Consider the following 23,141-nt stretch of genomic DNA (forward strand, 5'->3'; position numbering starts at 1 on the left):
GAAAAACACAAGGGGTAAAATGACAAAGGAAAGGGAAGTCACAAAGTTTCAAACCAGATCAAAAGGGAAAGGGAATAAAACCATTTCTGGTTTCATTAGCATGTAAATATAGGGATCCTAGCCTACTACAAGAAAAGACAAAAGCCACATGAGTGAGAAAGGTGGGTCTTTTCTGTACACAAAGAAAAAAGAAAGTAAGGTTCATCAACATTTGAGAAAAACCACAGATAAACTTTCTTTATAAAAAGACATAGCATCTTTGAAGAGTTCTTCTGGAATATATGCTGAGTTCAAAGGGAGATCTTTAAGATGAGGCTGTGGTGATAAAAAGACACAAGGGTATTTATAACTTAGTGTATGCTAATGGAGGGAGAAGTGAGAGGTGAGCAGGGGAAAAAGAAGCCAAGGAAGAGCATTCAGTCTTTCTTCTATCCCACTCAGCAGGTGACAGAACCAGGCTTCCACAGGAAGTGAGGTATGGTGAGAAGGGAGACCAGAGGCAAAATCATCAATAGCAGGAAGAAGAAAACGTTTAATCTCAGACATGAGGGCATTCTTATGTAAATATATTGATTTACATAATGCCTTATTTAAGAAATTGAAAATAAGTGTTAACAGGGATTTTGTGATATAGTGTAGATCTTTTGCCCTTCCCTGGTGGTTCAGATGGTAAAGAATCTGCCTGCAATGATCCCTGAGTTGGAAAGATCCCCTGGAGAAGGGCATGGCAATCCACTCCAACATACTTGCCTGGAGAATCCCCATGGGCAGACAAGCCTGGTGGGCTACAGTTCATGGGTTCACAAAGAGTTGGACACAACTGAGCGACTAAGCACACACATTGATTTTTTAGCTATTTTATTTCACTATTGTATGTAATATAAAAATTTACACTTATCCTTGATCCTAAGTAAGTGTCTGAAGAACAGAAGTGCATTTCTTTTTTTAAAAAATTATTTTTTTTTTGCCATGCAACGCAGCTTGTGGGATCTCTGTTTCCCACCCAGGAACTGACTCGGGGCCCCTGGCAATGAACGTGCAGAGTCCTAACCACTGGACTATCAAGGAACTCTGCATTTCTCAAGTAATGTAACTTTTCAAAGTTGGGTAAGGTTTTCCTATTTCTTATATTCACTACAGAATATATAGAAATGATATATCTAGAATATGTATGTAATATATGTCTTAGATAGCTTGAAGTATTCTAGGTTAGTGCTACCCAACAGAAACATAATGTGAACCAGACAGATAATTTTAAATTACTTTTTCGTTTTAGACATTTTTTAAAATGTTGCTCCTAAGTAAGCCTTTAATCATTCAGGTTCCTAGCCTAATACACATCTTAAATATTATCATTTTAATATGTAATCAATATAAAATTTATTAGAGATATTTAATGCTTTTTTTTAATACTCTCAGAAACTCCCAGTGTCTATTTTACACTTAACAGCACACCCCAATTCTAACTAAATACATTTCAAGTGCTACACAGCCACATGTGCCTACCATTCTGGACCATGAAGATCGAGATGATGGATGTAACATCTACAGCAGCCTAGTAGTATCATGGAAAAAAACACTGGACTTGGAACCTAGAAACTTGGGCCCTATCAGCTGGGAGCTATGTGATAGACACTGGTCTTGTAGGAGTTAACAGTTCTTCTAAAAGAAAGAACAAGTAGCCAAATAAATTTAAAATGATTTAAGGAAAAGTTTAAAACATGACCTGGAGAGTAATTTACAGCATCACTAAATGTACTGTTCGAATATACCAATTTTTATTGAGCATATAAAAAGATTAAGATGACTGGGTGGTTTCCCTGGTGAAAGTGAAAAAAGTCAAAGTGTTAGTCACTCAATCATTTGGCACTCTGCGACCCCATGGGCTGTAGCCTGCCAACCTTCTCTATCGATGGCATTCTCCAGGCACGAATACTGGAGTGGGTAGCCATTCCCTTCTCCAGATCATCTTACCTACCCAGGGATCAAAGCTGGGTCTCCTGCACTGCAGGCAGATTCTTTATCGTCTGAGCCACCACCCAGAGCCACCAGGGAGGTGCTTGTAATTCAGCAAATAAAGTATTATAGTTTGAGTAAGAGGACTATTTATTCTTATTTAAAGAATAATCCCCAGAACCGAAGCCAGGAGTGTTGGCATATGACAGGGTGCTCAACATATGTATGACTGAATGCAACAAAAAAAATAAAATATAATACCACAGTAGAAGAGTTATAAAAAAGGAATAAATCAATGTGGAAGCTAAAAGGAAGAGAGAGCACATCTATTTGGAGGTTGGAAAGGGAAATAAAAACGATCAGGGAGGAGGTAACATTTAAAATGTATTCTGAAGAATAGGCTGGAGTTTGTAGGCAGGGAAAAAGAGGAGAAAGGGAACAGAACGAGGAAGAGATTGCAGAAGGAAGAAACTAAAGCAGAGATAAGGGCAAGAAGAAATGCTGAGGCACAGTAAGATCAAGTTAGGTTACTGTTTGAGTGACAGGTTACTATTTGAGTGATAAGTTAGTGCTTATATTGTGAAGAACTTGAATTATCAGCTGAGGAATATATTAAGCATAGGCCTTTTGAAGTGTTTGAATAAACAGTATTTCAGATTAACAAAAACGTCAGAGGAGAAAGGGTCTCAGTATTGACGGAGTACATAATTGTTTAGACCAGAGGTCAATAAATATTTACTGTAAATGGCCAAATACAAAATATTTTTAGATTATGGGGGCCATATTGTCTCTATTACAACTATTACTATTTACTTTTATTGTTAGAGCTGCAAAGTTATCACAGGGATTGAACTTGTGTCTCCTGCATTGGAAGGTGAGTTCTTAACCACCGGGCCACCAAGGAGCCAAGATATATAATACTAAATGTTAAATAAGTGAAGAATGAGAAATAACTTCTTCCCTAGGAGATGAAAGTGCCTTCAAATTCCTGAGTAGGGAAAATATTTTAGAAAGGCAATAATTTGACCAGGTAGCCAGTGTCCACTATATAGGTTTTGTGTCAGGCACTGGAAACAAAAAGAGTTGGACACAACTTAGCGGCTAAACAACAATCGGAAACAAAGCAGTGAATAAGATCAACAGAATACCTACTACCTTAAAGGCTGTCAGGGCTTCTCAGGTGGCGCCACAGTAAAAAATTCACCTGCCAATGCAGGAGACAAGTTCAGTCCCTGGGTTGGGAGGATCCCCTGGAGTAGGAAAGGGCAACTCACTCCAGTATGCTTGCCTGGAGAATCCCATGAACCCAGAAGCCTGGGCACAATAGATAACCTAGGTTTTCCGGTCAGTTTGTTCTCTCCCTGTAAATCATACTTCATCCTAACACACGATCCTTCCCATGCAGCTCTCTCTAGGTCTTGCTCCATAAGTTTGGTAACACCATCTCACTGCCCCACTATGTCCTGTGGTTTTCCTATACCTTGTCCATACTTTTATAAGTCCTTTGGGCTTCCTAGTTGATGCTAGTGGTAAAGAACCCACCTGCCAATGCAGGAGATGAAAGAGATGGGAGTTCAATTCTTGGGTTGGGAAGATCCCCTGGAGGGCAGCATGGTAACCCATTCCAGTTTTCTTGCCTGGAGAGGCCCCAGACAGAGGAGCCTGACAGTACAGGCCACAGGGTCATGACTAAAGCGACAGCACGCAAGCACTTGGAGGTAATTCCTGATTCACTGGTTCTCTTTTTGTGTTGTTTTATCTAGGCTGCGCCAGATGGTTCTGAGATCTCAGTTCCCCAACCAGAGAAGGAATCCGGGCCATGGCAGTGAAAGCGCCAAATCCTAACTATTCGATCACCAGGTAAGTCCCCAGGTCCACACTTCGCTTACAGTTTTATACGGTAACATTCTCTAAGCTTTTTCAACGTATACTGTCTGTTGACTTTGGTAATGCTCCTCAATTTTCATTCTGGTGTGGGGAGTAGAAATCAGATCAGAAAGGCACTTGATTTTATTAGTAACAGTAGCAGTGGTTAGTTCATATATCTGCAATTCACATGGCAACTACAGTCATACAGTCCTTGTGCCCACTCAGGAAGTAGTCAGGCTTAAGAGTTTAATTAGACTTCCTGTCATTAAATGCACATGATAGACTATTTGAGGTGTCAGACATGAAATATGGTAGGCTACAAAGATGAAAAACATTAACAGAACTGTTGTTGATGAGCTACATTACAGTTTAATTTTAAAAAGAGCAATGTAAATGTTACATCAAAATAATATTTTAAAGACTATGATCACTTTGAGAACAAATATGTTTAATTTGGAAATTTGGTAATATAGAGTACTTTTTAAAATTTTTTTATTTTTTATTTTTAAAGTCTACTAATAAGATAAACTGAAATACTATTATATACTTAGCTATGTCTTAACTACTTTACTTTTATAAACTTATTCAATCCTCACAACAATTCCCATTGTATTTGCATTTTCTCCTTGTACAAACCCAGACAAATAGAGATCTGACATGGACTCAAATCTGACAGTCTGGCTTCAGATTCTTAAGGTATAATGTGAACTTAGGATGAAAAGCAAATATTTCAGATAATAATCTTTATAGCGCTTTTACATTTATGTCAAATATATTGAAAAAACACTAATAATCTTTTACACTTATATTGCCTTATAGTAATAACATACTTAAATGGACATGATCTCATTCAAATAGACAGCTGAATTAGATTCAAATTCAATTTGATCAACTAGAACAATAGAATGCATCAGGTACAAATGCACAGTATTGCATTTAAACCTGAGAGAAACAAGAAATAACAGATGTAAGGAGGTAAGGGAAAGGACCAATAGTTTCCAAATGGCCAGTTGTGTGTGTGTGCGTGTTCAGTCGTGTCTGACTCTTTACAACCCCATGGACTGTAGTCCGCTGGGCTCCTCTGTCCATGGAATTTCCCAAGCAAGAATACTGCAGTGGGTTGCCATTTCCCGACCCAGGGATTGAGCCTAAGTCTCTTACACCTCTTGCACTGGCAGGCGGATTCTTTATCACTGCGCCACCTGGGAAGCCCATTATGTTTCAAGTACTTGCCTAACTGCACGTTTAGATAAGTAACATTATTTGAACAATGAAGAAACATTAAGTCCATGATGAAATTAATCCAAAATCATGTAGCTCTGAGTGGCATAATAAGGATTAGAATTCATCATGATCTGCCTCCAAAGCCTCCTTTCACTACCAACAGCAGAAAAATGAGGGGGGAAAAAAAGACATTCTATTCTGTGTTTCTGTTGAAAGAAAAACTAACATAGGTTGAGTTTTAGGTAGCTACTAATATACTCTTAGGTTGTATTCATGTAATTACAGAACCAACATATCAATAGAAGTGGTAAACATAGACATTTATGTTCACATGACATTTTAGAGGAAACATGATAACCAATTTGTAATAATTGAAAAGCTATTAGGTAGAGTAACAGACATGAGATTTTGTTTCAAAGTAAGAAAATAATAAACAAGATGTCAAAACTGGAATAGGTTACCTTATGAGATATTTAATGTTTTAAACTTAATGTTAGTGATTTTGCAGAGGCATTCATAAATAAGATAGAAGTTAGACAAGTAGTTTTATTCCAAGCCTCGACTTCAAATTTAGAGCAGTTTGACTTTCACATGTTACATGTGCATTTATTTTTCAGATTTTTTATTTTTTGGAGGGGTATGTTCTCATGGTGTAAAAAGAAAACCTAAAACCATTGGACTAGATACACTGATTTGTTAAGAACATAAAATCATATCTTGCTTGTCAAAACAAAAGCAAATCACACTTACCATTTTTTTCTGCAAAGGCAATTGCATCTTCTTTAGTACTAAAAGTCAGAACCAGGTTGGATAAGGGATCAGCCCTGTAAGAAACAATTTTTTTCCCAGGATTTAACATTAACCTGTGACTGAAAATTACTTATTTTGAATAATTTCTTTAAAACTGTTAACTATCTGAATATGTTTTTCTGTGATAAATTACAGAGAAGGCAATGGCAACCCACTCCAGTACTCTTGCCTGGAAAATCCCATGGACTGGAATTGCATGGGATTACATGGGCTGCAGTCCATGGGGTCGCTAAGAGTCAGACATGGCTGAGTGACTTCACTTTCACGCATTGGAGAAGGAAATGGCAACCCACTCCAGTGTTCTTGCCTGGAGAATCCCAGGGACGGCGGAGCCTGGTGGGCTGCCGTCTCTGGGGTCGCACAGAGTCAGACACGACTGAAGTGACTTAGCAGCAGCAGCAGTGTTAAATTAGGGCAATTTTCTAACAAGTCAAATTAAAAACTTTAAAATGACAAAGACATTCAGCAATCTTTAGTCTCTAATAAAAATCATTTATTAAGCTTTAAAAAAAAGAAAATGAATGAGAATCCTCTTAGGTTTGTTTTATTCTTTAAACATACCTTATAAATTCATCGTAATTAGAAGGAGCTTGGCCAAAATTGTGAAGACCCTGAGCTCACCTCTTCTCACAGACACATCAAAACTACAACTGTTTACACAGCAACAACTGAGAAAACCTAGAATCTAGCAGAAAAGATCTTCTGTAATCAAAGGTATAAAGAAGGAACCACAATGAGACAGGAGGCAGAGACCCATACCAAGTTGGGCAACCCACAAACAGGAGGTAAGTACAACTGCAGAAAGTCAGTCGCTCAGTCGTGTCTGACTCCTTGAGACCCCAGGGACTGTAGCCCACCAGGCTCCCCTGTCCATGGGATTCTGCAGGTGGAGTGGGTTGCCATTTCCTTCTTCAACAACTGCAGAGGTTCTCCCCAAGGAGCAATATGTCTAAGCCCCAGATTGAGCTCCCAAGCCTGGGGATCCTGAACTGGGAAGACAAGCCCCTAGAACATTTGGCTTTAAAGGCCAATGGGGCTTAGTTTCAGGAGACCCAGAGGGCTGTGGGAAACAGAGACTATCTCGTAAAAGGCTCACAAGAAATCTCATATATTTCAGGACCCAGGGCAGAAGCAGTAATTTGAAGGAAGCGTGGGTCAGACCCACCTCCTAATCTTTGAGAGTCTCCTGGAAAGGCAGGAGACAACTGAAGCCCAGGGATGCAGAAAACTGGCAAGAGCCATTTGGGGGAGCTCATTCCACCATGAGGTGCCATTTTGGAATCTTCTCAATAGCTTCTAACCACTGGACGAGGTTGTAAGCACCATTCCTGAGACATCTCAGGCTAAGCCATTAGCAGGATGGGAACACAGCTCTACCCACCAGAAGGCAGGCTGCCTTAAGAACTCCTGAGCCCATGGGCTGCCCCAGGAAACAACAGCCTTGTCCACCAGACGGCCCTGCAGCTAAAGACCCCAGCAGACCCTTAGCCTGCCACAGAGAACCCAACTCACCTGGCAACACTAGCCAACACCCCGTGGGCCCTGGCCCTGCCAACCAGCTGGACAAAACCAGCTCTGAGACACTGCAGACATCACAGTCAGTGGGCCAACACACCAGCTCAAGGACTACCGGGGTTCTGGAGGCAGAGGTCCCACAATTTACCTCTGCCGAGCAGTGAACCATCACTAGGCCCAGAACCCCTTGGCCCTACCCACCAGTGGTTAGACACCAGCTCTAGAACCCCTGGGCCCTGAAGCAAGAGGCCATGAGACTTGGCTTCATGCAACAGTTGGGAGGGGTGGGAGGAATTAGCCTCAATATGCTCCATGACCAGACCCTTCCACCAGCAGGTGGTCATCAATCCCAGGACTACTGCGGCCCCACAGCCTGCCATATCAGGATCCAGCCAACACACAGGAGGCTGACACCAGCACTCATCACTTGTATTCAACATAGTACTGAAATTCCTAGTTACAGCAATCAGACTGGAAGAAGGAATAAAAGGAATTCAAATTGAAAAGGAAAAGCTGTCACTGTTTGCAGATGACATGACACCATCTATAGAAAATCCTCAAGATACCACCAGAAAACTGTAAGAGCTGAATCTGGTAAAGTTACAGGATACAAGATTAATATACAAAAATCTATTGCATTTCTATACACTAACAATGAATTATCAAAATTTCTAAACTCATATAATCTCTTCTAATAAACAAAAACTATAAAGAAACTTTACTTTAAAAATAACTGTCATTAAATTATTAACACTACTACTACTAAGTTGCTTCAGTCGTGTCCGACTCTGTGCGACCCCATAGATGGCAGCCCACCAGGCTCCCCCATCCCTGGGATTCTCCAGGCAAGAACACTGGAGTGGGTTGCCATTTCCTTCTCATATTAACACTATTCACAGTATATTTTAAACTAATATCTACAGCTTAGGGACCATGTTAAGAGTGCTCACAATGTCAGCCATTTTTATCCAATAAATAGTACTCTGAAAAAAATTGTTCTTACAATATATTTTGCTGGGCCACACTTATATAAATACTTATATATATATATATATGTTACCTATGTGGAATGTATATGTCTATACCATTAAACATGGTGATATCTATGCAAAACTGTCTCAAAAAGTATTGTCATAAGGCATCCTGTATACAAAAGAGCCTGAAAATCAGTGCATTTAAAAGGAAAATCTACACAGAAAAAGAGCCGAAAATAGTATTCAAATCAAACCAAAATACTCACGTTGACGCCCAACCCATCAAAGGATTTTCCCATCTCTCTCTGGTATCAAACTCCATCTTCCATTTCTTTGTGTTGTTTACTCCAGACTGCATGTTATTGCGAGCAGGAACAAAGATCCTGGCTTTTCTAGTTTTGATATGCTCTTCTGGAACACCAGTTAAAGTAGTAATATCCTACAGAAAAACAAGCAAATGTGTTGCTAACAGCCCACTTACACCCTAATGCATTTTTGTTGCTTTCTGTATCTTACAATACATACTTATGTATAATTATTTAAGCTTTATTTTACTTCTTTGTTATTTTACCATGTAAACTACTATTTTGATATTTGGAAAAGATATATTGGGGGAATGTTAGGGTGCAGTGGGAAAGGGCTCATAAAAAAATTTAGGCCCATTTTGTACAACAAGGTACTGGTAATTTTTGTAGCATCTGCTGGCAGAAAAGCCTATACTGAGTAGACTCTGATTTCATGAGCTGGTATAATTAGCAGAGAAAGAATGTAAAGGGATATTAAAAGTAAACAAATATAAAAAGTGACTAAATTTTAAATAGAAAAAAATATCTATTGCCAGTGGTTTCTGTGTTATGCTGCTTACAAGGCATTCTCTTCAGAGAAAGGCCTGACCCTTTTTGTAAACAATTAAAATCAATTAACAACTTTAATTACCCTTTTGATTTATCTCTCTTTAATGAAACCTACTGAAGAGAAAAGGATATCAAATAGGTGTCAAACTTATTCTGCAAAGATAAAAAAATCTGCACAATTTTTGCAGAAATGTTAGAGGAAAACAATGATAACTTGACTCTCTTTTTCTACATTTCTATCCAATAACAAAAGGTCAACTGATGAATAAATACAATTTTGACTCCCTGATTAAATATATTCAAACTGTAGTAGCAATCAGGACACAAAACAACAAAGTAATTTAGAGTTTAAGTCTCCATTTAGTAATGGTAAAATACTTCATTCTAGCAATGTAAAATCATATTACGGTCAACTATATTATGCTCATAAAGCATTTTAAAATTATGGTTCCTTACTAAGGTAAACTTTAAAAAACTGGTTAAAAACAACAGGTTACACATGTAAACGATTGTATCAAAATTGTGAAAACTAGAAAACTTAGCACATTTTGTTAATTTTAATTTCATGTTTATTTGTAGTTCCACTCTAATCAATGCTTTAGACCAAAGAAATACTAGGAGTTCTTAGTTGCAATATATACTGGGAAAAAACTAAATGTATATCTGACTCAACTAAACTTTCTACCCACAGATTAGAGAAACAATTCCTTAAAGTTATTTTAGCTGACAACTATACCTTCTCACCTGTACCAATAATTAGGTGTGGTTACTTTGTCATAGTTGGTCTATTTGGAGAAACTATAAAAATGATCCATATAAATATTTACACAAAAATGTACATCTAGTATATGCCTACGTTTTTAAAGTTTATAGAATAAAATAAAAGCTAAACGAATACAACTGATACATAATTGTTAAAGGCATCAATATGTCAAGTTATTACAGATTGTCAAGTTCATCCTCAAAGAAAAGTAATTTCAGGTTATTATTACATTCAATAACTTTCTAAAGAATATTCCTCTACTCAAGAGCTTGAAAGAAATTCAGCTCCTGGAAAGTCCTTAATGTTTATTTCCCCCTTTGAATTCACTACAGTGTTGGTAATCTTTCACATTAACTTAGTATTTAATATTATATATTTTCACATTAAAAAAAATCTAGTTATAGCTGAAGCAAAGTATAAACGAACAGTAAGTATATTACAAAATTATGGGATGAGGCATCATTGTCAGATTCCATAGCAAGACCTCCATTCTAAGCTGAGCTCATAAAAGCTGAAGCTATAAGTTGGCTATTCTTTTAATTAAGACTTACAGAAAAGACAGCATATTAATCTCTTAATACCACTTCAGGAAACAGACTTACTTTTTCTTAATAAATGTCTATATTGTATGCATATGCCAAAGTAATTTAAAAACCAATAAAGCTTTAGTAAAATGGAAAGAATATTTCTTGATTTGTACTATCAAAGCAGAAAGGCACAGCATGATTTTTTAAGGATGGAAAACCACTTTAAAATCAGTGGCTACAAAAGTTGCTAAGCTCCTAGCTGCAGGTGCTTCCGTGCCTTCTCAAATTATGGCAATTATTTGGTATCTTCTCCAAATAAAACTGGCATTCAAACAAATGAGTTTCTGAATTTTGAAGTCCAAGTTGTTCTGACATAGAAGCCCTTTGCCAGCAGAAGACATGTAAGGTACTGGAGAGTTGAACTGCTGCCAAAGACAGAATAAAAAGGCTTGGCATCTCTCACATACTTGACACCTAAAGGGCACAGAAGCTCTAAAATTCCTAGTCCTTGTAGGCACACACACAGTCTAGACAAACTGATTTCTCACACTTTTAAAACGCATCACAACACTCTATTGTTATCATTTCATCCACACAGCTTCAGCAAGTGACAGAACATGTCCTTTAAGCCACATTTCAATGGGCTAAAGCTCCCATTCCAAGATTCCATTAAAACAATGTAATACTTGAAAAGAACTATGAGGCACTATGAACGTTTTACGTGTCTTCAATGCTTTGCTTTTCCTCAAAGTTCTCACTGACCTATCTGTGACTCAACTTTTGAAAATAAATCAATCATCTGAAGACTACTGAAACTATACTGAACTAATGATACTCTTTAGATTTCTATTTTAATGATACTGTTTTTAGATTTCCACTTTTCTACTGCAGTATGGATCATATGTGATTATTTTTCAAAAACATAAAAGATGTCAGTGTTGCCTTTCACAGATTTCTCATTTCATTGGTAAAATAGGTTATTTATAAATAATAATTCATAGATTTTCTATGTCTACAAAAAAGTTAAAACACATAAGATAGGAGAAGGCTGCAAGTTGGCACCTGAATAATCTCAAGACTCACCAGTTAGTATTTATAAATTCTAATGAAACAAGTAACTCTATACATAATATATGCACTTACTGAATTTTAAAACTTTTTAATTTTTAACAATTGGATCAAGCATGACACCTATGTTTACATTACTAAACTAAATATCTTCATAAAGTTTCATAAATACAAACTTGTGTACAATATGCTATTTAAGAAATAGTAACTAGTTACCTAATCATGATTCATAGATTTAAAAATTTGCTACTTTGCTACAAGCATATCATAATTTCAAAGTTCTACTCTTTTAGTATGATCTTTTTCACAATTTTAAATTTATAAGAGCTGATACACTGACTCTCCATTTCACAAGTCTAGTTTAAATTGAAGAGGAATTTAAAAAATCATTAAGAAAGTATATGCCAGTATATGTAAATGAACTTTATTCTTTCAAATACCAATTTCCATTATAAAATATTAGTTTTCCATATAAAAACTGTATGATTCGGTTATCAACTGTCCCCATTTATCTTGTGTGAATTCAACTTTTTTTTAAACAAAGGAAGCAGGGAACAAGCAATGGGAAGTTGGTGTCAAAATGCAGAAAAACCTCCCAGCAAGCTTCTTGCAACCACCCAGGATTTAGAGTCTTGCTGGCCGCTCTCTTTTCAATACCAGAATTTCACACATTTCAATGACTATTATGACTTCAAAGAATCAAATTTTCATCATTGTCTGTCATCTGCCGGTTGATTTGTATAAAGGAGTTCTTCTGCATGCACTCCAAACAAAAGCCTCCTTACTTTTGTGGCTATATATCAAGTTTAAAAGTTTTGTTTGTGACAGTTGTGTCTTTGGTAAATTAGGGTAACACTGAAGGAGTGCAGCTGCTCTGCAGGAACCTCCTTTTTGGCACCATTTCACTTAAATAAAAACTGAATAATTAGCTTCTGCCTTTATTAAACCACAAAAATGCCACTGGCCTTAGTAATTACTTCCGGTTGCCCCACCCACTTAACCTTAATACTTTACACCTGTCATAAAGAGAAATTAATGAAAAACGCTTTCACCACGTTGGATGAATTTCTGATAGATCTCCCAGTATACCCAGAGGAGTCAAAATTCTTAACAGGCTTTTTGGTAATAAGTTCACTACACTGTATGTTATTTGTGGATCAATGTTGAAAAGTTTTAATAGAGTACATATTGGAACATTAAGTACAAACACTGTTTACAGAAACTTGTTCTACTGCAGGCTATTAGTTACCAATTATGTGTTTGTTTTAGGACTAAAATCCATCTAAATTTGATGATTCTGTTTATATTCTACTTCAACAATGAAAGATGTTGAAAACAATCCTGGATCTATAATAAAAACTTCCTTTCAAGTAGTCTACAGATACTTAATACAAGAAACTCATTAAGTGGTCTAATAAATAATGAAGGACACTATACTAAATAAATACTAGTTTGAAAAATAATAGATTTGGCAGATAGCATAACCATATGTATTTATCATGGAAGAACTTGAAACACTTCTAAAAATCAAGATACAATCAAAGCTATAAACGAGAAGTGTGCCAGTAGAAACAATTTTTGTTTGTTAAAGCAAGACATTGATGTAGGAGTCTAACAAGGTAATGAAACAAGGGTTGAAACATATCATCCATTTTATCTTGCATATCGAGCAAAGCTAACATGAAACCAAACCTGGGTGGTGGTGCTAGTGATAAAGAACTTGCCTGCCAATGCAGAAGCCATAAGAAACACAGGTTCAATCCCTGAGTCGGGAAGATGCCCTGGAGAAGGAAGTGGCAACCCACTCCAGTATTCTTGCCTGGAGAATCCTATGGACAGAGGAGCCTGCCGGGCTACAGTTCATGGGGTCGCAGAGTCAAACATGACTGAAGAGACTTGGCACACATCAGGAAACCAAAAGTTCAATTTTAAATGGAATGTTGTTACAAAACTAACAATAGCTCAAGCAAATGATACACCTAATCATACAATGATTTTAAAAAAATCTTAAGAATTAGGGACATTTATGTCTCATTCTCAAACTATTTTCATTACTCCTAGATCCTTCTGAGCACGTTAGGGTACAGTAATGGCTGTAAGCAAAGGGCTGAGTCAAAACTGGGTTAGAATCCCGCTTTTGTTGGGCAAATTAATAGATTTCTCCTAAAATATTATGTATAAGGATCAATTAAACAAGGTAAAATGAGGACTAAATAATGTATGTAAAGTGCCTGGGCAATAAAAAAATGTCACATGTATTTTTAGTGCCTACTAGGTATTAGAACCTAGACACAATGCTCAGAGGTAAAGACATGATCTCTATTCTCAGGAAAATTACTATCTGACTTTTTTAAAAAGACAGAGTGAACAAGTAATGGGAGGTTGTTGGTGAGATGCAAAAAAATTCCCATCTTCTTGGGATGGGATAATATAAGTTAGTAAATAAAATACAACAAAAGATTTTGTAATTAAAGTCAATTAAGTTGCTTCAAGTCTAGAGAAAAGCCTAGTTTTCTTCTTAAAGGCTGGATATTCCATTTTTGTATGTGTCAAAATAAAAATAAGACTTTATTCCTGAACTTAAAAAGTCTATAATCTATGCACCCATAAGAAGGAGGGGGGATCACTAAATAATCATTACTGTAAAATACAGTATTAATTAAGACTCAGATAAATCTCAAGGAACCCAAGCCCCACCATTTGCTACCTGTGCAATATTGACAAGTTACTTAAATTCCTTCAGCTTCCTCCTTCAAAAAATGTACTACAGAGAATTCCCTGGCATTTCAGTGGTTAGGACTCCATGCTTTCACTGCCGAGAGCACAGGTTCAATTCCTAGTCAGGGAAGTAAGATCCTGTAAGCTGTGTGGTAAGAGCCCCCCATCCAGGTACTACAAAACATACCTCATAGTAATGTTTGGAAGGATTAAGTCAGGATACAAAGTAAAATGTGATAAATGCCATGGGGTCAAATAAAAGAGAGACTGCATTTGGTTTTAAAGGCAGAAGTATCTATCTCCTTCTTCAGTTACTTTTTCTAACTGCAGAAGGAGACAGAAGATGATTCTTTCAGGATAGTTATGATTTTAAGAAGTTACTGTTAAAACATTATAAAAAAAATTACAGAAAAAATTTAAAAATATATTCATATATTTGGACTTCCCTAGTGGTATAGTGAGATAAGAATCAGCTTGCTGATGCAAGGGACATGGGTTTGATCCCTGGTCTGGGAATACTCCACATGTTGAGGAGCAACTGAGCCTGTGGGCCACAACTACTGAGCTTGTGCTCTAAGACCTGCAAGCCACAGCTACTGAGCCCATGTTCTGCAGCTACTGAAGTCCATGCACCCTAGAGCCTATGCTCAGCAAGAGAAGCCACTGCAATAAGACGCCTGCAAGCTACAACTAGAGCAGCCCCTTGCCCTCTGCAACTAACGAAAGCCCATGGGCAGCAATGAAGACCTGGTACAACCAAAAAATAGAAAAATAAAAATATATCCATATGTTTAAAGTCTTAGCAACTGCTTTTCTTATGTTTATGACACAGTAATGATCTATATACATATCTACTTTACACAGTGATAATAGTTATTCTGCACTATTTTCAAGTATCACATCACTTACTTTGTTTTCCATGTAGTTACCCTGTTTTGATATTTCTTGTTTTAATGGCCTCATTAATAATCTATGAAGTTGATATGCCACAATTTCTTAGCCAATCCCTTATTACTGAAAAATCAAATTGTTGTTATTTCTTTTACAGTATAGTTTACTGCAATGAAAATCTCAGTATCCTAATTAAGGTTAGTCACCCTTATGACAGAAAGTGAAGAGGAACTAAAAAGCCTCTTGATGAAAGTGAAAGTGGAGAGTGAAAAAGTTGGCTTAAAGCTCAACATTCAGAAAACGAAGGTCATGGCATCCGGTCCCATCACTTCATGGGAAATAGATGGGGAAACGGTGGAAACAGTGTCAGACTTTATTTTTCTGGGCTCCAAAATCACTGCAGATGGTGACTGCAGCCATGAAATTAAAAGACGCTTACTCCTTGGAAGGAAAGTTATGACCAACCTAGATAGCATATTCAAAAGCAGAGACATTACTTTGCCAACAAAGGTCCATCTAGTCAAGGCTATGGTTTTTCCAGTAGTCATGTATGGATGTGAGAGTTGGACTGTGAAGAAGGCTGAGCGCCGAAGAATTGATGCTTTTGAACTGTGGTGTTGGAGAAGACTCTTGCGAGTCCCATGGACTGCAAGGAGATCCAACCAGTCCATTCTGAAGGAGATCAGCTCTGGGATTTCTTTGGAAGGAATTATGCTAAAGCTGAAACTCCAGTACTTTGGCCACCTCATGCGAAAAGTTGTCTCATTGGAAAAGACTCTGATGCTGGGAGGGATTGGGGGCAAGAGGAGAAGGGGACTACAGAGGATGAGATGACTGGATGGCATCACCGACTCAATGAACGTCAGTTTGAGTGAACTCCGGGAGTTGGTGATGGACAGGGAGGCGTGACGTGCTGCAATTCATGGGGTTGCAAAGAGTCAGACATGATTGAGCTACTGAACTGAACTGAACTGAGGGTTATATTAACTAGGTCAAAGGTTATGATAAATTTCTATGGTTTCTGATATGTTATCACATTGTTTTTTAAAGAGTGGTAAAATTTTATATTGCTACTCACAATATGGGTCAGTTTCTATTTATGCTTTAAAGGCACAGAGAAATAGTATATATTAATTGGACTGAATTTACTAATTGTATATTCTTCCTTACAAACCTGTAAAGAAGAAGATGAATTTGATTTTTGACTTGTAAGAATATTTTTAAAAATTAACAAAATTTCCTCAAAATTGACTCAAATGATATTATTTTATAGGAGCTGCTACCAGTAGAAACAGGTGGGAAAAGGTAACACTTACCTAAAATCTAATTGACTGTTCAAAATGTAACTCCGGAACATACTACAAATGCATAATTTTTTTGTAATGGTATAAGGATTTATGTTCAGATTCTTACTGTACAGTTATAGTATATGATCTGACGTATGACATAGCCAAATCAAGTTTACTAAACAGACATTTTAAGACAGAATGCTGTAACTTTTTTTGTTTTTTGGCCACACTTCGCAGCTTGAGGAATTCTCAGTTCCCTCACCAGGGATTGAACCCGGGCCACAGCAGTGAAAGCCCAGCTGGAATCCTTATCACTAGGGAGCAAGGGAACTCCCCTGGAAAGCTGTAATTGTTTTAAATAATATAGAAATAAACTTTCTCTCCCAATCAGGAAAATCCACTGGAAGACTTCACTTTTACAAGGCAACACTGGAAACAATCATTTTCTATTAACTTTGAAAGAAGTGAAAGTTACTTACAAAAAAAAAAAAAAAAAAGCTTACAAAATAAATTGGTCAATACTGCCTCAGTGAAAACCAGTATGCTTCAATGAAGCATCTGAAAGTTATTAAGTAATTGTTTTACACTTGTAAGATATAGCATATTAATAATGATCAACTTAATACCTAAACCCCTCCTTGTTTACTTTTTAATCCAATGATCCAGAATTTTTTTGATTTTTAAATTACTAATTCATGTAGCTACAGTAAGTCACGTAATAGTTTTTTCAGAAGCTGAAATAAAGGGGAAAAAAATGGCCACAAAACACTTGGAACTTCTATAACATATTACATTTTTAAAAGAGCCACTCTGTTATTTCATAATCAAACAGTCCTTCTCATACCCTGGTAATAAATTAAAAAGCTGACGTACACACAACGTAAATTAAGAATTACTAGAACAAAAGCCACAGCAGCAGAGAACTAAATATGAAATAACTGTTGAATAAACAAACATCAGGGCAAAGGGAGAGAAGGTGAATAAACAACTGAAAAACAAGTGGTGGTTTAAACAATAAATGAAATTAGTTATATCTGGAAAGGAACTGAAAATAATCTAAAGCTGAATGTTTCTAGTTTAGTAAAACAACCTTCAAGAGACAATGTGTGAAAGTCAATCTTCAAGGAGACAAAAAAGTGTAAGACAATCCCTCATTAATCTAGCATAAAAATAAAAGTTAAGCTATGGATAGAAGTCTCTTTTCTGACTTAGGAACAGATAGTTGTTAACTGAAAATATTGGTGAAAATAGAAGATCATTAAGTGAATACACACATTCATGCATACACAGCCACACTTTGAATACTGTATTATAACTTAAAAGGTACACATGTACATCGGATATAGGGCCAGTACCCTTCCTTTGAGTGTAGGTCCAGCGGTTAGAATTCCAAGTGTTGTTTCTGTCATAAACTACCAAGAAAATGCAGATCTACAACCTACAGTTTGTTTTTTAAAAATGCAAAGAATACAAAGAGATTTGTGAAACATTAAGTCCAAAATCAGTCTAGATTTCCTTTTGTAGCACAACCTTTTATAACTGTTTCACCACCACCTAATTTGACAAAAATCATGTCAGAAATTCACCTTTATTATATTTTCAAAGTATTCAAAAGAACAATCATATAAAGAACTCTTTGTCCCCCATATAGCAGCATTCAGATTGTAGTATCCAATTAAATTATGTAATTACAATGGTAAGTAAAACTGGCATAGAAAGGTATGGAAACAAGCACAGCTGAGTCTTGGTAAACATGACTCATTACTGAGAGCTGAAGTCTGGTAGTATATTTAAATTAAGACATAATATGCAGTACATTGGTAAGGATGTTTTACAGAAATAACTGAGAGCATCAATAATGGAGCAAATTGTTAAAAGGCTGGTTTAAAAAATTAAAGATTCATTAAAGCCATTATTGTAAAAGGCTGTCACAATGCAGTATATGGATTTTTATTTGGATCCATGATAGAGTAACACATATCAGACTACCATTGTGGGCTTGTAAAACTATAAAATTGGGAAAGCAATTTTTTTCAGATATTAGACAACTGGATAATAGGCAGCATCATATTGTTATCCCTGAAAGAAGGAAAATTCATGATGAAGTCTTACAGTTGTCCCAGTTTTATCTGGAGGCACACTGCAGACCATGACAGAGCCCAAGCAGAACACCACAGCCTTGAGGAGCAGAAACAGTATAGTGATTAGAACACAGGGCTACTAACATTTGTGAGGCAGAGTTCTCAAGAAAAAGAAATTAAAGGCATCCAAATTGAAAAGTGGTAAAATTATCTCTGCTCACAGATTTATAGGATACTACACACAATCACAAAACCTATTAGAGCTAATGAACAAGTTCAACAAAGTGGCAGGATTAAAAAAAAATCATGTATGCTCTATCACTAAGTCATATCTGACTCTTTGTGACCCCACAGGATGCTCCTCTGTCCATTGGGTTTCCCTGGCAAGAATACTGGAGTGGGCTGCCATTTCCTTCTCCAGGTATCTTCCCAAGCCACGGATAGAACCTATGTCCCCCATGCCTCCTGCATTGGCAGACAGATTCTTTACCACTGGACTACCTCAACACACAACAAATACCAGTTGTGTTTCTATACACTAACAATGAACAATATGCAAAGATTTAAATTCCAATTTAAAAGATATATGCACCTCTATGTTCACTGCAGCATTATTTATAATAGCCAGGATATAAAAACAACCTAAGCACCTACTGATGGATGAATGGATAAACAAGATGTACACATAAATACAATGGAATATTACTTGGCCCTAAAAAGAAATCTTGCCATTTGCAACAATATGGACGGACCTAGGGGGTATAATGCAAAGTGAAGTAAGTCAGAAAAGACAAACCTATGATTTCACTTACATGTAGAATCTAAAAAACAAAACAGACTTATAGATACAGGAAATAAACTGGTGGTTATCAGTGGGAGGAGTGGATGGAAGGTGGACAAAATAGATGAAGAGGATTAAGAGGTACAAACTTCCACATATAAAATAAATAGGTCATGGGGATGTAATGTATTAATACACCATATGAAATATAATCAATAATATTGTTATAACTTTAAGGGCTTCAGATGGTAAAGAATCTGTCTGCAATGCAGGAGACCTGGGTTCAATCCCTGGGTTGGGACGATCCCCGAGAGAAGGGAATGGTTACTCGCTCCGGTATTCTTTCCTGGAGAATTCCATGGACATGGGACCCTGGTGGGCTACAGTCCATGGGATTGCAAAGAGTCAGACACAATTGAGCAACTAACATTTTTTTCACTTACCACTTTTTTTCAACAAACAGTAACTAGATTTATCGTGATAAAAAAGGCCTGATAAAAAATGCCAAGACCATTTCAATGGGGAAAGCACTAACAAATGGTGCTGGGAAAACTGCATACCCACATGCCAAAGAATAAAACTGAATTCTTTACCTACTATCATACACAAAAGTTAGCTCAAAATGGATCAAAAACCTAAATGTAAATACTTAAAACTATAAATCTCCTAAGTTTTGTGCACCAAAGGACATATACGTGATAATAGATAAATATTCAGAATATATAAAGTGAAGTGAAAGTCGCTCAGTTGTGTCTGTCTCTTTGAGACGCTATGGTCTGTAGCGCTCAAGGCAACCCCATTCATGGAATCCTCCAGGCAAGAACACTGGACTGGGTAGCCCTTCCCTTCTCCAGGGGATTGTCCCAACCCAGGGACTGAACTTACAATGTCTCCCACGTTGCAGGTAGATTTCCTACCAGCTAAGCCACCAGGGAAGCCCAGAATATATAAAGAACTCCTACAACTCAACAAAAAACAAACCACATAAAAAAATGTACAAAGTACTTGAACAGACATTTCTCCAAAGATATGCAAATGACCAACCAGCACATGAAAAAATGCTCAGTTATCACTAGTCATTAAGAAAATGCAGATCAAAACCACAATGAGATACCTTTTGACACCCATTAGGATGGCTATTATCTAAAACCATGGAAAGTAAGTGCTGATGAGGAAGGATGTAGAGAAACTGGAACCCTTGTGTGTTGCTGGTGGGAACGTGAAAATGGTACAGCCACAGTCTGGTCATTCTTCAAACTGTTGAACATAGAGTTAGTGTATAATCCAAACAATTCCACTTAAAGCAGGGACTGTACAACAGATATTTGCACATCCATGCACATAGCAGCATTATTTACAACAGGCAAAGGTGGAAACTATCCAAATGTCCATCAACAGATGAATGGATAAACAATACGGCACATATATACAACATAAGCTCAAAAAGGAATGAAATTCTGACACATGCTATATAACATGGATGAACCTTGAAAACATCATGCTAAATGAAATAAGCCAGTCACAAAAGGACAAATATTATATGGTTTATGCTTATATCATATATTATTTGGCAAATTAATATAGCCAGAAGGCATAAAAAAGGTTACTAGAGACTAAAAGGAGATAATGGGGAGTTATCGTTTAAAGGGTTCAGGGTTTCTCTCTGGGATCACAAAAATGTTCCAAAAATGGATAGTGGTAATGGTTGCACAATACTGTGAAAATGCTTAGTGCCACTGAATTATACACTTAAAAGTGGTTAAAATCGTAAATTTTGTTATGCATATTTACAATTTTTTTAAAAAAGAAAGTGGAATGATATCTTTAAAGTGCTAAAAACTTTCAATCTAGAATTCTATATCCAATGAAGAGGTGGTTATGGACTGAATACCCATAACATTCAGAGTCCCCCTGCCCTCTCAAATTCATAGATTGAACCCTTAAGACCAAATATGAGATATTTGGAGACAAGGCCTTTGGGAGGTAATTAGGGTTAGATGGGTTATGAAGTGGGGTCCTTATGATGGGATTAGTGCCTTTGTAAAAAGAGACGACAGGGTGCTTGCTTTCTTTTCTATGCCATGTGAGATGCAGACACCTACAAGCCAGAGACAGTCCTATCAGAAACTAACCATAGAGGCACCAGAATCTTGGACTTCTAGCCTCTAGAACTATGGGAAAATAAATTTCTGTTGTTTAAGCCATTCAGTCTATGGTATTTTGTTATGGTAGCCTGAGCAAAAAAAAAAAAAAAAAAACAACAACAACAACAACAAAAAACTCTTTCAAAAGCAGAGGCAAAATAAAGGCACTTCCAAATAAACAAAAGCTGAGATTTTGCCCCCAAAGATCTGCACAATACACAATGTTAAATGAAGTTCTACAGGCTGAAGCAAAGATACCAGATGGAAAGAACTTCAGAAATGGTAACTTTCTGAGTAAATATAAAATTTTTTCTGCTTAAATAAGCAAGGTGACAATATATAGCCTTGAAGTACTCCTTCCCCAATCTGGAACCAGTCCATTGTTTCATATCTGGTTTTAAGTGCTGCTTCTTAACCTGCATACAGGCTTCTCAGGAAGCAGGTAATATGGCCTGGTATTCTCATCCCTTTAAGAATTTTCCACAGATTGTTATGATCCACAAAGTCAAAGGCTTTAGCATAGTCAATGAAGCAGAAGTACATGTTTTTCTGGAATTCTCTTGTTTTTTCTATGATCCAAGAGATGTTGGAAATTTGATCTCTGGTTCCTCTGCCTTTTCTAAATTCAGCTTGTACATCTGGAATTTCTCAGTTCATGTACTGTAGAAGCCTAGCTTGAAGGATTTTGAGCATTACCTTACTACCATGTGAAATGAGTGCAATTGTATGGTAGTTTGAACATTCTATGGCACTGCCCTTCTTTGAGATTAGAATGAAAACCAACCTTTTCCAGCCCTGTGGCCACTGCTGAGTTTTCCAAATTTACTTGCATATTGAGTGCAGCACATTCACAGCATCATCTTTTAGGATTTGAAATAGCTCAGTTGGAATTCCATCACCTCTGCTATCTTTGTAGTAATTTTTCCCCAAGACCCACTGGACTTCACACTCTAGGATCTCTGACTCTAGATGAGTGACCACACCTTCATGGTTATCTGGGTCATTAAGACCTTTTTTGTATAGTTCTTTTATGTATTTTTGCTACTTCTTAATCTCTTCTGCCTCTGTTAGGTCCTTACCATTTCTGTTCTTTATCATGCACATCCCTACATGAAAATGTTGCCTTGAAATCTCCAATTTTCTTGAAAAGATCTCTAGTCTTTCCAATTTTATTGTTTTCCTCTACTTCTTTGCATTGTTCATTTGAAGAAGGCCTTCTTATCTCTCCCTGCTATTCTCTGGAAGGCTGCATTCATCTGGGTATATCTTTCCTTTTCTCTTCCTCAGACAACCACTTGGTTGGTGCAAAGTAACTGCAGTTTTGCACTGTTGAACTTTGCCATTTGATACTGGAATATAGTCTTAAATAAATGTGGTCATGTTCTACATCATTTTAATGCACATTTCTCACTTTATGTTATGTTTTTGTTAAGGACTCGTCACTTGCTACTTATTTTATATTTATTTTAGACTAGGGCAATGATGTTAGACAAAAAGCAAATTCGAATGATTTTCTTATTTGAGTTCAAAATGGGTTGCAAAGCAGCAGAGAGAGCCCACAGCATCAACACTGCATTTGGCCCAGGAACTTCTAATGAAAGTACAGTGTGCAGTGGTGGTTCAAAAAGCTTTGCAAAGGAGACAAGCGCCTTGAAGATGATAATGGCTGGCCCTCAG

The 23,141-nt window shown here is 36.9% G+C and overlaps 1 protein-coding gene across 8 annotated transcripts in view; it reads right to left on the reverse strand.

Annotated features, from left to right (window-relative positions):
- The window catches only part of NDUFS4 (NADH:ubiquinone oxidoreductase subunit S4), a 116,184-nt gene that overhangs the window by 14,130 nt on the left and 78,913 nt on the right, over positions 1-23,141 (reverse strand). For 4 of the 8 annotated variants that reach the window (XM_055554909.1, XM_055554908.1, XM_055554911.1 and 1 more), the window contains exons 3-4: positions 8,615-8,787; positions 5,800-5,873 (exon numbers count right to left, since the gene is read on the reverse strand). In XM_055554909.1, the coding sequence (XP_055410884.1) occupies positions 5,800-5,873; positions 8,615-8,787 (247 nt within the window). Of the gene's footprint in view, positions 1-177; positions 316-1,757; positions 3,024-3,109; positions 3,161-3,636; positions 3,925-5,799; positions 5,874-8,614; positions 8,788-23,141 lie in introns of those variants that run through there. The other 4 variants (XM_055554914.1, XM_055554913.1, XM_055554912.1 and 1 more) reach the window with 4 other exon arrangements.

The sequence above is a fragment of the Bubalus kerabau genome, chromosome 18 (assembly GCF_029407905.1).
Source record: "Bubalus kerabau isolate K-KA32 ecotype Philippines breed swamp buffalo chromosome 18, PCC_UOA_SB_1v2, whole genome shotgun sequence".
Classification (NCBI taxonomy): domain Eukaryota; kingdom Metazoa; phylum Chordata; class Mammalia; order Artiodactyla; family Bovidae; genus Bubalus; species Bubalus kerabau.